At 33.9% G+C, this 14,438-nt stretch overlaps 1 protein-coding gene across 5 annotated transcripts in view; it reads left to right on the top strand.

Moving 5' to 3' along the window:
- Positions 1 to 14,438, top strand: part of LOC149578256 (ARM repeat superfamily protein) — a 361,318-nt gene that overhangs the window by 88,566 nt on the left and 258,314 nt on the right. For all 5 annotated transcript variants that reach the window (XR_016364259.1, XM_089827963.1, XM_089827965.1 and 2 more), the window contains exons 12-15: positions 3,058 to 3,147; positions 13,546 to 13,623; positions 13,819 to 13,886; positions 14,002 to 14,101. Coding sequence is in view for 4 of the 5 variants with exons in the window: in XM_089827963.1 (XP_089684089.1) it covers positions 3,058 to 3,147; positions 13,546 to 13,623; positions 13,819 to 13,886; positions 14,002 to 14,101 (336 nt within the window). In the remaining variant the exon portion in view is untranslated. The remainder of the gene's footprint in view (positions 1 to 3,057; positions 3,148 to 13,545; positions 13,624 to 13,818; positions 13,887 to 14,001; positions 14,102 to 14,438) is intronic.

Here is a 14,438-nt window from a genome sequence, read left to right as displayed (position 1 = left end):
GTTGATATCTTTTTGATTTGATGTCATTATGCCAACCATGTTTTGAAGACAAATAATAATATAATTTGCCATATTAAAGTGCTGATGTCTGATAAGGAAAGCAGTGATTTTGACTTCTAAATTAAGAGGAGATTATCAATTAATATAAGAAGATGGTACTAAACAGTGATCATATAAAGAACAGCAATCGGGACAAATATGAAATCCAGCAATCCATCTATATATATGACATTTATTCAGTTTGCGGTAAGAAATAATGTCTAAGAGTATTAGTATGCAAGTGATCTTGAAATATCTATTACCATAATGCTGCATTGATCTCCATCCATGATCAAGGGGGCAAGAGATCTGTTTTGTGGCAGTGACTTTATGATCAGTTCATAGAACAAACAATATATAATGAGCACTGATCTAAGAATAATTTGAAAATTAACATAAATTTATGTTGATGTCATTTCCCCAGTAAAAGGATAATTATGAACATATGGCAACTTCTTCAAGCACCCAGGTGCTAAGACATTAATAGTACAAATCAACATATAGAGAAGTGCTAAGTTTGGATTGGTTCAGACATTAATAATATATAAAAGACAAAATTGCGGTTATATATAAACAAAAAGGAGTGTCTCTATTTAGCAGAAACTTTAATTAATTTATGGAATCGTTGAAATAAGGAAATCAATCCTAAAAGCAATAAAAATGAAAGAGTGATTCATTACAATGTAAAATGCAGTAATGAAAGGGATGCAATTTGCATATTTATACATTCACTTAACAATAAATATAATTATTGTCTTGACACAGTTTCATTTAGTACAGAAGTGACTTCATTTTTAAATGGTTGCTTGTTTTGGACAAAGCTCTTCAAGGTGTAAAATTATTCTCTTGATGTCTTGGAGGACTAATGGTATGTCTAATGTCTTCATCGCATGCCTTCCAGACTTGCGAGTCTAATCTCAAATTGGCAGAGGATCATCCAGTATTATATCAAACAAATGTCTTTGCTGTATAGCCTTCAAACTGAGAAACATGAAATCTTTTATTAGTCTTAATTATTTCTGGTGGTAAATTACACGAAACATTATATAACAGTGTGAGAAAATAGAACCGGAAAAATGTTATCAATCTTCCTTGAATCCTCAGCAGAAACAAATTGGAAACATTATGTAGAAATGGGACTAACAGCAATGCATATAAATAAATTTACAAAATTTAGTGAACAAATAGGCATTAATACAGTGATAAATAATTTGATTCAAGAGTGAAAGCATATGGTATAGGTTGGCACACCAATCTAGAAAAATATATTTACGCCAGCATTGTTTTTCACAGTTGCAGCATCCAGAAATAACATTACTGCAGCCAAATATGTAGATTGTGTTGACCTTATAGTCAAATCATTTGTCTATTAGCGACTTAACACTTAGTCAATTGGTTTCATTGCTCCCAAGCTTACCATGCTTTTAGCAGTGTTAACCAAGTGTTTTAGTTGCTACCGAGCTAATCAGTCACGCTACAGTGTTGACTGAGCTCTTTGGTGTCTACCAAGCTCGCAATGTTAACAAAGCCAATTCAGTGTTGACCGAGCCATGCAGTGTCAACTGAGTAATTCAGTATCCACCGAGTTTCTCAATGTTCACCGAGTCATACTGTGCTGACTGAGTTCCTACTACTCAAAGTGATCTGTATGGACCGAGCTTCAATGTCAACCGAGTGCCAGAGTCTGCCAAGTTTTGACAATGTTTTCTGAGTATCAGAATAGTGATTTCAACACATAGAAATAGTCCAAATGCAGCAACAACCACTGGAACATGATTAGCTGTTGGTCAGAATCAGAAAACTTTCAAAATATGCCACATCCAGGTCACAGCAGTTGCAATATTAGGCGGCTGGAATGACCACAAGACTAAAATATTTTTTGAACTTTCAAATTCACGAACCCTGATTTGTAACTTTTACAACTTCTCAATGGTATGGTCAGCAAGAATACTCAAAATAATGGCACTCAGATTCGCATGTAAATTTATAATAATATCTCAAGCTGGAAACAATCTAGATTCCATAATACCAAATTGGGAAAATCTCACTTTTTAACTCATTGACAATCCCTGAATGGATTTATTCATGAATTGGAGGGTCTTTATCCTCAAATCCATTTTGCCAAATGTATTGCATCCAAGGGCAGAAAGATGAACAATTTTAATCTCAAGAAACTGATGTTTTGAGAATAAGATAGAATGCCTATTTTGATCTTCAATTTATATATAACCTTTCAAACTCATTTAATAATGTGTGAGAAGAACGTATAAAATACTATTACTTTTGGACCCCATTCCTAAGCACCTTTTGTCTCTTTTAAAAAAGAAACCTTTCTAGATTTAATAAAAAATATGTAGTCTTATAATAAATTTAACTTAAAGTTACTTTTGGACAACTTAAGTAAAATTATTAAATTATTTCCCTTACACCATATTTGGCATATGGTAAATTATGTAAACAGGCTAAAGGTCTTCCAATAAGTTAAAAAGGGACATGGCACTACCATTATTTCTCAGATGCTGAAGGAGAAATCATGGGAATGACTTAAACCTATTGTATTCTATACAGGTGAATCTTGTACAGCTGACTGCTCTACCTTTTGTTGCAATGTACCATCCCTTGATTAGAGGTGCTGAAATATACGATAAGCACTCTTTTTTTTGCATTTGAATTAGTATTATTTTTGATAGGTTGGTCTTTGATTTGATTTCTAAGGTCATTTTCTTAACATCTTTCTACGATTCCTTTTTATATCTCTTAGTTTCTACCGAAGCATCTTGTTGCTTACTAATTTCTCTAGGCTACACACTTGTCCATTCAGAAGGTATTAATAATCCTGTGCTGTTCTTTCTCTTAAGAATTTTGTTTGATGCATTCAAAGTGGACTAATGCAGGCTAATGTGATTGAGGTACTTTGATTGTACAAAATACCGTAAAGGAAGAGACTGCATTAGTGTCTAAGAACTATGTGTTTGTTCTGTGAATTTTAGTTCCTTACGAGCCACTTTTATGTTGCAGGAGCTCATTGTTGTTGTGAATACTCTTCTTCCTCTGGCCTCTACTAGTTGTAATAACACAAATCGCTCTGAATTTGGATGGGCTTTAAAGGTATTATACCTAAATTAAAATTTTTATTCGTTACACAATGTATATATGTTTGGAATGCCGAAAAAGATATATTTTTCTATTTAAAGTGCTATGTAAATTACATTAAATTTGGTATTCTCTCATTGAATGTTGATTTTCTGCTTGAGGAATGAAAAAGATTTAAAAGTTAAGAGGTTTTTTGAAATGATCCTTGAGCAAAATCTGGCCTATCAAGAACACAATTCTTACATATGCTACATGATTAAGAATATTGGCTTGAGTTTGATTGAGTGCATTTGTAATTTTGTACATATGCACATTTCCTTAAATTGGTTTTGATGGCTGAGGTATGTTAAAGAAAATATTGTAAATGTCCACTGTGATGTAGAGTTAGAGTTAGGGTGTGTACTAATTAAAAAGAATCAGTTAGGATTAGAGTTAGGGTGTACTAATATCTCGGGATGGGGGGAGAGGGAAACTGACTTCTGAGATGAATTTTTTTCCAAGAGAAGGGAACAACAGGGATGTCTATATATCTATCTATATCATGAAATCTGAAATTTTTATCATATTCATGAATGCTATGACATTGAAACATTCATCATAGCAACATAATAGAATTTATAAATCTAAAACTAATGATCTTTCATCAAATCTTTATTGAACATAGCATCAGGTGAATCAAACGATAGTTCCAATTTCAATTTCGGACATTTATAGATATAATTCATTGAATCAATGAAAAGTATCATATCATTTATCAAAATGTGCAAAGGCTGCAAGTTTTAACAAAATGAATAGTTAGAGACTTAAAGTATCATATCATTTATCAAGATTCAATTATCATTGCATCAATGTATCATAGAATGGTAGAAGAGTCGAAGTCTCAAAAGTCAAAATGAAAACAAAGATAGAATGTTGCTGCCCCTAATCTTGATCTATACCCGTGTTACTGCCACTATGAGCTTGAGCCTCAAAGCTTGCATTGTCTAATGGAATGCCAAGCAATCCCTGCAGTGTGTCATCCTCATCAACCTGGGTGGCATCTTCAGGATTAGTGTCCTATGATAAAGTTGAAGTTTGTCTTTGCTCTGGATTATGATGATCCGTAAGTCAAAGCACTATGCACAATCACTAACTTCTCTGCCTGTGTAGTGTTAAGCCTATTTCTCTTTATGGAGTGGACAAAGACCTATGTAGACCTATTCCTCTTTACAATAGCGGAATTGCCAACCTATGAGAGGAGACAAATGACAGGTGTCCTCAACTCTAGTGTCATTCGACCCATGCCATTGTCACTATCCAATGGGGCTTTTCTGTGCCATTATTGCTCTATCCATCTTTGCCTTTGGTGTGCTAAAGTTTGGACCATTAAGGTTTTTCAAGGCAACCCATTGCTTCCGAAGTCTACTGGAATGCTAGGTGAATACATCTTTTGAAGAGTCCTCATAAACTCACGTCTCACCTCAATATCCTCACTGGGAGTGCACCTTCTAGGCCTGGGCTCATGTCATTTTGGATTTAATGCAAATGCTGCCATATAAGTCCAATTGATTATCCTTAGCCAAGTTCATCTCTATCTTCTAAATCACGCTGTCAATAGTCTCATATATCTTTGCAAGGTCAAGAGAGTCCATATTAGCATATCTGATGATATTTACAACAAGAGAGACGATGAAGTGGATATAGCTGCAATAAGCATAAGAACAAATGTCAAAATCAGGATTTTAATTTTTAAAAAATTAAATGACTGAAAATTAGATTTTTTTCTTAATTAAAATCCAAAATCTAAAAATCCGAAAATTGAAAGCAATTTCTAATTTAGTTAAATATGAGAATCAACAATGTCTTATGTCATATTGGACCACCGATTGTCATCAATTATCCTCTATTTGATCGCTTTTCCTTTAAGAGTTTTTGCTGTAGGCCATTTATTCCGTTGTGAATGCACTACCATCATATATAGAGCATCACGCACCTCAATCATCCTCTCTAATAAAATGTAGCAACTGATATAACTTGTCTCTACAAGTTTGAGAAATTCCTTGTTTGAATATGTCTTCAAGAGAGGGAGGTGTGTGATGGTTGCAAATGAACATTTGAATATCTAATATCTCCATGCTGTGTCACTACTTCCTTCACCTAAATTCAATTTTCTAATGCATGAACACAACATGGAGTCCAAATGATGTGCTTGTAAAAACCCTCCACCATCAAACCAACTAATTTGCACAGAGGTGCTGAATTAGTGATCACCTGAACAATATTTGGGGCCCAAACTCGTCTATGGCCTCTCTCAGAATGCTAAATTGAAAATCTGCATCCGCATCCTTGCATTTCCTTGAACAATCAATGGTTCTAAGAAAATAATAGCCAGCTGTTGATGTGACCATGATGTTGATAAGTTTCCGGTGACTAATACCGATCCACCCATCCATCACAATGGAACAACTTGGCTTCGTCCAAGTACGCCTCATATTCTCCATCACCAAAATCACCTTCGATTTTTGTGTAGTTTATGATCTCTAGTGGGTACACAAGAGAGACCAATGTTAGTTTTGTTTTTGATCATTTGTTTGAAGAATGGTCCACATGAAATGTAAGTCCCCTTTATTTCGTAATGGAGTTTAAAATAATAAGTTAATTGAATAAACAAATAAATAATAAGATATAATTATAATTATGAAATAAATTTTATAATAAAAATTAACATATAATTTACTATATATTTATTAAAAGAGAATTTAATAATAATATATAATTATTATTAAATAAAAAATACTAAATAAAAAAAATGGGTAACTATAATATAGTTTATCAGATATATATAAAGAAATAATATAATTGATATAATACAGTAGTATATATTAAAGAAGAATAATATTAATCTAATAGTATTATATTAATATATAAAGATAGATAAAAAATATAATATAGTCAAACATTAACATTAATAATATAATATTGATCAATAACAGTTTAATATAAATATAACATGATTATAACATAAATAATAATAAATAATAATTTGTAAAATATAAATAATAATAATAATCTAAAACTCTAAAAGGATCAAATATGAAATTAGTTAATAGGGTTAAAAAATTCATGAAATACATATTATGATCTGCTTAACATATGAAAGGTTGCAATCATGGAAACAACACGGGACACATCTCCTGTCTCCCCCCTCCAGCAATACAAATATATTAAGGAATTAAACTTAGTCAGTAAGAGCATCAGGGAATCAGCAGAGAGAAAAAAAAAAACCCCAAGAGAAGAATACTCAGATATATATATATATAGCAGAATTTATAGCTGCAGACTAATCTATCATATATATAGCAGAATTTATAGCTGCAGACTAATCTATCATATTAAGATATGAGAAAACTATTCTGATGGTAAGACATTTCAGATACAGTGGCATATATTCATTCCTAATATAAAGAGAAACATGATTTTGGAATTCTCAGAAGTTATGTAGTTTAATACAGAATCATTGATCATAATTGTTGCTCTATCAAACCCCTCTTTTGAATTTATATCATGGAAGAATAGACTTTCAATTGTTCAACCAATTCAAAGCTTGATTTAGTAAATTTGTACATATCCGGATATTAAAAAGAACCCTCATGCAATTGAATGTCTATAACACCAAATAGCCAAGCAGGGGACATTACATGCAATGGGATGGCATGGGCATAAAAAAGTCAGCAATGGATGTCTTTGTAAACTCCAATGCCCATACATTGAACAAATTTGGGAATCTGACTGCTCACTATCACTATCCTTTCTCTTTCCTTTTCCATTCTTTTTGGCTTCCATACTATGAATGACACTACCACTAGATGATGTAGAGTGATGAGTAGATGGCTATGAGGGATGAGGCATTATGAAGGGTAGACATTTGGATTTCTATTCAGCCCCATGTGTATTCTGTAGCACCTTAACCTGCATTCTCCTTCAGAAATTTGCAATATTTAACTATTTTGCCTATTATATCCAAGAATTAGACCACACCCTTGTGTAGCTCCCTCTAATTTCACTTTTATATATATGACAAATATACACCTTACTTCCACTTGAATGTTTCTTTTTACATCGATTGGATAAACAAGGCAAAGTAGAGGTTTCTGGGGTTAGAATGGCCTTTTAACCCTACCTCCAATACTAACACTACCACCCCCAATTGGAACTTCTTCCTCTTGCCATTTCCTCATCACTACCATCACTACTACTGCTATTGCTGATGTTTAATGAGTGTAATACAAGCTCAAAGTACTGAAATCTAAGGGAAAATAAAAGAAAAATCAGACTTGTTTTTCTTGAAACTATTGGAAAAAATGAAAGACAAAACCAAATATGAAAGCATGGACTTAATTTCAATTCTCCAACGCCTCCAAATGCTCCTCGAAGCCCAGTTGTTGCCTCTTTTTCTTCTCTTCTTCAAACCCTCCTTTCTTTCTCTTGAAAAAGAAAAAGAAATGATTCAAATGAATGAGAATGAGCACAGTAATAATATATTTATTCATTTTTAGGGTTGCCTTGAGGTGTGGGGCCCATGTTACATAACAATAATTTGCAAATATATTTGAAATTAAATTGCTTTATGCTTCTTGCTGCTGAAAAAGACTGTCAATCCCCAGTTGTTCGCAGGATGGTCAAGAGTTTCTGAAACCTGCATTGGTTGTTTCTGCACTTCTGGAAGGGTTTATGAAATTTTTGCGTGATCGGGACAACTTGGAAATATTTCTGGCCATTCCTCCCCACTTCCCTAAGGAGTTTCTGTCTCTGATACTCATGCATTTAGGGTGGAAACATGTTTTGCGGTAATAGTGGTAATTATGGTTGGTCGTTTGGGTTTAAACTTAGTCGTCCATTTAGATTAAATGCTAATGTTAAATTGAACTTCAAATTTAAATATTAAAAATGTAAAAATTCAAAATTAAAAGCTTGGGAACCTACTATTATGATTTAAGCTTAAATAATCTAATGGTTGGGATCTAGGATTAAAGTTCAACATTTTAAATCTTTGATGTTTAGGGTCTAATGTTGAAAACTGTAATGACAAGGGTTCAATGTTAGAAATCTTTACCATCTCAGTTTTGAATAAAGTAAATAGAAATGAGCTTTAATGGCCTAGCGTAGATTGCTTGGATGCAAATGGCTAAGGCAGTGAATGCATTAATTGGAGTTCAATCGAATATTATGTTCCTTTGTGAAACTCTCATGCTGCCACTAAATCTTGTCCTGAAATCTGAATGATGTATGTAAAAATGAGGCATAATATTTTTAGAAAAACAGTATTATTTTGAAGGGATACTGGTGCTGCAACTAAATACTTTTTTTATTATCAGAAATTGCAATTCTATCTTGATATCACCAAAAATTAAAAATCTTAATTAAAGCATGCGTTAAAATTTGTTCCCGATTAACAAAAACTGACAATCTGAGCTGACTTGGATCAGCATACCCTGCAAACAAATAACTAAGTGATTTTTTTTTTTCATGATTTCTGCTACAGTGATCAATTTTGCCATTTCCATAAAAAATTTCTTCCATTTTAATGAAATTTAGCCAAATTAAATATGGAGGCGCTAATACACAATTTATGTTCACCTTGATAACTTAAACGGTCTGTTGTCCTTACTCCTAACTATGTGAATGGAGTTGGCATCTGAAATTTCACTCTTTCCAACAAGAGCCTAGCTATTGAAAGAGGCTTAGGAATTCCAAAACTAATTTAACTCTATTAGAATTTTCATGATTAGTTCAAAATAAACTTCACATTAATTTGACTAGCCAATCTCTTTTATTTGGAAGGTTTCATTTGCTTCAACTACCAAATTACTAAAACAACACATGGAGCTTTTAACTCAACATCTCTCTTGGACTGTAGGAAAGTGTTGAGGTTAGATTTTGGGAAATGAGATCTACGAACTAGCTGCCTTTACACAGCCCTGTTGTGATGTTCTTAGATGCGCTTGTAGATTTTTAATCAGTGTTGTTTCATAACCAATAAAAGGTACTTTCCAATGTATCAAAGGTTGGATTTGAGAGATGGTCAAAATTTGTATTAGGCATGAAAAAGCAACAGAGATGACTCATGTGAATCACTTCTGCTAATTTTCCATAAGGATGAAGTATCAAAAAGTAGACGAGACAACTCAAGCAAGTCTTGTTTTTTTCAATTTGCAAAAAATGTTGAGGTACTGAAAACTTGTAGAGATGACTTCAAGTGGCGGCTAAAGAAGAAGTGTTTAATAAAACAAATAGAATTGAGTTGTCTTGTTTAGACACTGACCTAGGTAACTAAGAACAAGGTTCTGCTGTTGATGTGAATTGGTTCATGGAGGAGGCGTAGAGAACATCACCACTTGTAATTGCCAGCAACATCCTAAATGATGTAATGTTTGTGGGTTGGAACTTTCAGAAATGCACTGACTCCTTCACAACTTATATTGCCCACATCAACGCTCATAGAAGCCTTAGGCAATACAGCCTCTCAGTGCTGTTTTACTGTCACTTCCATTGAAGATAGCTTTTAGTTGTGCACCCATTCCCTCTTCTTAAGTCACTTCTTTAAATTTGCTAAAATGTTTTGAGTACCAGAAAGTGACAGATACAACTTAAGAATGTAACTTTTGCTAATACATCAACTTTGAGTATGTACCAAAAAATGAGAGACAACTCAAGTGAAACTTGTTGCCAATTTTCCAAAGTATGAGTGCCAAAGTTCCCAAAGTGTGCACTCTTCTAGTTAGAGTCAAAAAGTTCAAGTGGCACATACTAAAGCATGTTTTCTATTTTGTTGCTGAAGGTCAAAAGTAGGTTATATGAGGCACATACTGAGATCAAAGTTATGTAAAATTTTGTGATTTGATAACAGCATTTTCAATCAATGCTCAGGCATCTAGGATTTTCAGCAAATTAGCTGCAAATGTTCAGTCAAGAAAGACAAGACAATTTAAAAGTGCACCACAGTCTTTTCAGAAGATTTTTCATCTTATACAGCAGTTGACAAACCCTCATCAAGGCATCTATTGTTTGCTGTCATCAAACCTTCATTCTTTCTGACAATTTGTGCTTGTTTCATAAGGTTTTCAGCAGTGACTTACTGGAATTTTCTGTCATCCGGAGTGCAGAAAACAACAATCTTTCTTAATACCCTATGGTTGCGTGATAGCAGACTTGATTCAGGTGGGTAGGGTTTAGAGTTGAAAACTGGAAAAGGGATTTTAACAAATTCAATTTGCAAATATATAGAGCCAAATCAGATGCCCCAGGGATTCATAACACAAAATGTACAAGTTTGGCCATTTGGCTGGACCCATCTTTTTCACCCACCTAAGCTATGCTCAAGGCTGGCTGTTAATCTAGGTTTTTTTCTCTATTGTTGAAACTTGGAGGTATTTATTATTCCCTACACATTATTTAAGCTGGCTTAGGTTTATAAGATTTGGTTGGTATGAGGACTCACAGAAGAATGCATCAATTATATGTGTCACTCTTTCGTACAGTGTAGTTGAGTTACACACCCTCACTTGTATTTTTATGCCACCTTCCATAACTACTATTTTGTCTTTACCTAAGTAGGTTTTGGGGTGGTTGGGTTAGACACCCTCTTTTGGCTTCATGTGCCATCTCTCATAACCAATATATTGTCTTTACCAAAGAAAGTTATGCCATATGTTTTGTGGCATTTACTGTGTATGTAAAGCTTCCTACCTTTTATGGGTAGTTGAGTTGATGCACCTCTTGGATGTATATGCTCTTGGTTTTTATATATATATCATTATATATCACTCTTCTTGCTCCTCCACAAGCTTAGTATCTTGTTTGATGATGTAATGTCCCCAATTTAGCAGGTTCTTGGAGCCGGGGTTGGTCACCTCATCATTGCGACCCTCATGAGTTGATAGTAGGTTTTGGGGGTCTTAGTTGTAGACTTGCTATCTATACTAAGTCTATTTTTGACTAGTTGCTATTTTTGGTAGTGCAGAGTCGACATAGTGTTGGTTGTCATTTATTCAGTCTTATGTACAGGATGGAGTTGCTTAATGGCGGAGTCATATTTATTGCATTAGTTATGAGATTTGTAATAATTAATCCTCTTTATCATATTATATGTTATAAGATGATGTTGTGAAGTTGAAGGCTCTTTAGTGAAAGGTGTAATGCTGAAGCTAAGTTGCACAAATGATATTATAAATATGACTTTCATTTTGGGAATGGGTATCTATATCTATTGAATATCATTTGCTTTTGCTGTTGCTTAGGATTTGAGTTCTGAGAATCACTCTTGAAATTGTGTTGTAACTTGCTGCTGTGGTATAGCAATTTGCCATTACTTCTCTACCGTTTTCACTGTGCCCTAGAAGTTGATTAATGCTAAGGAAATCGACTGACTTGGAGAGGGTTTACTGGCTGCTATTGAAATTAAGTATACCTGCAATTTTCTCTGGGTGAAATCATTGTACATTTTGAGAGGCTGCAGACTACACTTGTAGCAGCGATTTGGTGTTTATTCATACCTGCGATCACATTACAAAGACCTGCGTTCATCATTTAGAAGCCCACGTTCATCCATAGACAGGCTGTGATTGCAATAGGAGGGCCTGTGTTCAATTTTACTGGCCTGCAGTATCAAGTTAGAGGGCCACGATTGGTGGTTGAAGCTCATGCAGCAGAGCCTGTGGGCTGCATTTGATGTGGCTGGCTGCAGATACATAATTCTGCCTATTCCTCGGACGTTTAGGGGTTGACAGTGATTGTTGACAATCTTATGAAGCTGATAGTACGAGCTGGGAGGATTTGTGCTAAACTTCAATTTCATAGACTGCATTTTACCAGGTGCCATCTGTAATTAAAGACAACGCAAATTCAATTTCCAGCTGTAGTTAAATGTGCATCATTCAGAGTTGGTAGGAAGTTGTTGTTTATTTGTGAGTTGTTGTTTGGCATTTCATTGCATTAGCCACTGCATATATATATTACTTCCAAGAAGCATATATACCCACATATTGCGAAAAATACAAAAAAAACATTAAAAAAAAACAAAAGAACACTTTCATTTATAAGCTCAACGAGTAGAGGCAGTTCAGGATCTTTACGGATGAGAGTGGCAAGAGTATTCTCAAAATTCTCTTACTGCATGTCTCTATTTTCTCTCTTTTGAAATTCTATTTGCATTCCCCTATTTTGATTTTCAGTCATCTATCGATTAAAGTTTCATGTGATCTTTGGCCAACATGAAGGCTTGTTTTTTGCTTCCCACAGAATCTAACATTTCACATGCCATCTTACAAACATGCCATCACTGCACAACTACAAGATTAACTACAGCTAAACACACTAATCCCAAAGTTGCATTTACCTGAAATCCATTACCCCAAAATAGCAATTTGAAAACAAAGCAATTTCCTAGCATAATTGTCTTATGCTTATCCATAACTCTCCATGAGCCACCTCGTACTAACTGCCACAAAAGATTAAAGCCTTTATAATTGTTTACTAAGTCCCAATGTTGAATAATTTACACATGAAGGGCTTGGAAAGCTCAAGATAGATCTTTCTTAACTATACTTTTGAAATTATCTCAACTGTTAATGGCTTTTCTTTCAACCTCTGAAAAAAATCTGAAAGACTGCTTGACTTGCCATATAATCCAAAACCTCATTTTGAACTCTATAATGAACCATCTTGAATGAGTAGGATTCTTGGTCTCTTGAAGAATTAAATATAGCTTCCAATTAGAACAGAGCCCTTTGAATACCACATTTACCATTATTATTGAATCCTCTACCACTTCAATAACCTTCTAACCAGTTGCATAAGTGACCATAATACCTGCTCTCAAAGCTACCTGTCTTTCGTAGTTATTAGTATTCTCCCACACAAGTGTTGTAATACCTCTGATAAAGCTTCCTTGATTGCAAAGCATATAGTGTGCACCACTATTTCTTGGATTCCCTTTAAAGGCCCCATCAAAATTCATCTTCACTCTCCATCTGGACCCTGCCATTGCAAATCATTATTACACTTATTTTTATGTATTTGTTCATAAATGGGAGTTTGTGTTACAAAATTACAAGAAAATGCTATGGTGCTTTCTTACATAATAATCAGAATTATCTTTATTATTGGTAAACTTATATACAAGATGCTATTGGTGCAAACTGCAGCTAATTAAGTTATTGTTATGGAGTTGAGCATACAAGATGCCCACTTTAAAGGGTTCTCAAATGTTCATGTGTTTTCTTAATTCTCAATTTATGATACACTTCCTAAATGTTTGGAAATCATTGACCTTCAACAGAATATATTGTTTGTTACTATGGACTTATTTTCAGCATAGTTATAATGGCTATTGGTAGTTAGTTTGATTATTGAATGGGAAAAATGTTTTGTTTGCAGAATTACAATGAGATGCTACGCTGCTTTCTTACTATTGGGATGCTGTACCATGATGACATTTTTGATTTCCTTATTAGTGTGCGTAAGCATACCGAGTAACTTGAGGCATTAGGTTTTGAAATTTTAGTTTATTGTTGTAGTAACTGACATGGATGTAACCAGACACCTAATATCAGATATGTACTTCTGCATAAATACATTCCTTCTCCATTAAAATGACGATTTAAATTCAAGTCTTGTTTGGAACTTATTTAATTAGTTTTTCTGCCACAGAAAATACATTCTAATGAAGATCCTTTTAAGCTTGGCGCACTTTGTGTTCTAAAGCATCTATTACCTAGGTTTGACTTCTTTGTACCATGTCTTGATAGACAGTGGATTCTAAATTTCTAATGTTTACTAATGAGTTTGTGTTGATGAATCCTACCTTAATCACAATTGTTTGTAACCATGGAGGTTGTCTGAAGCTTGGTATGAAAGGAGACTAGTTCTCATTGAAGCTGTAAAATCATTGTTGACTGAGCAGGACTTCAGTGTTCGGAAGTCTCTTGCAGAGGTAGTATTCTTAGCTATGAAAATTTGCTTGATAATCTGTTTGAAAAAATGTAGATGGACTGGAATGAAACAAAATGTATTATATGTTTTTTGAATTTATCATGTTAGATATCGAGGGTATGTTCATCATCTTTCTTTATTCACATGCTCTGTTCTAAACTGGAATGCTATATATTTCTTAATAGAATCTCCTTGTTGACGTTGTAAAAATTATGATTGATGATTCAAATACTATACAAACAACAAAAGTTGGAGAATATCTAGTGAAAGCGTTGATTTTCTTAATTTTCTTAATAATTGTGTAGAAAGGCAACTAAATTAATAGAAAGACAACTAAA

The sequence above is a fragment of the Cupressus sempervirens genome, chromosome 1 (genome assembly GCF_028749045.1).
Source record: "Cupressus sempervirens isolate cs-2001-9-10 chromosome 1, ASM2874904v1, whole genome shotgun sequence".
Classification (NCBI taxonomy): Eukaryota; Viridiplantae; Streptophyta; class Pinopsida; order Cupressales; family Cupressaceae; genus Cupressus; species Cupressus sempervirens.
The sequence above is the reverse complement of the archived record's forward strand: the minus strand, read 5'-3'. Positions and strand labels throughout refer to the sequence as shown.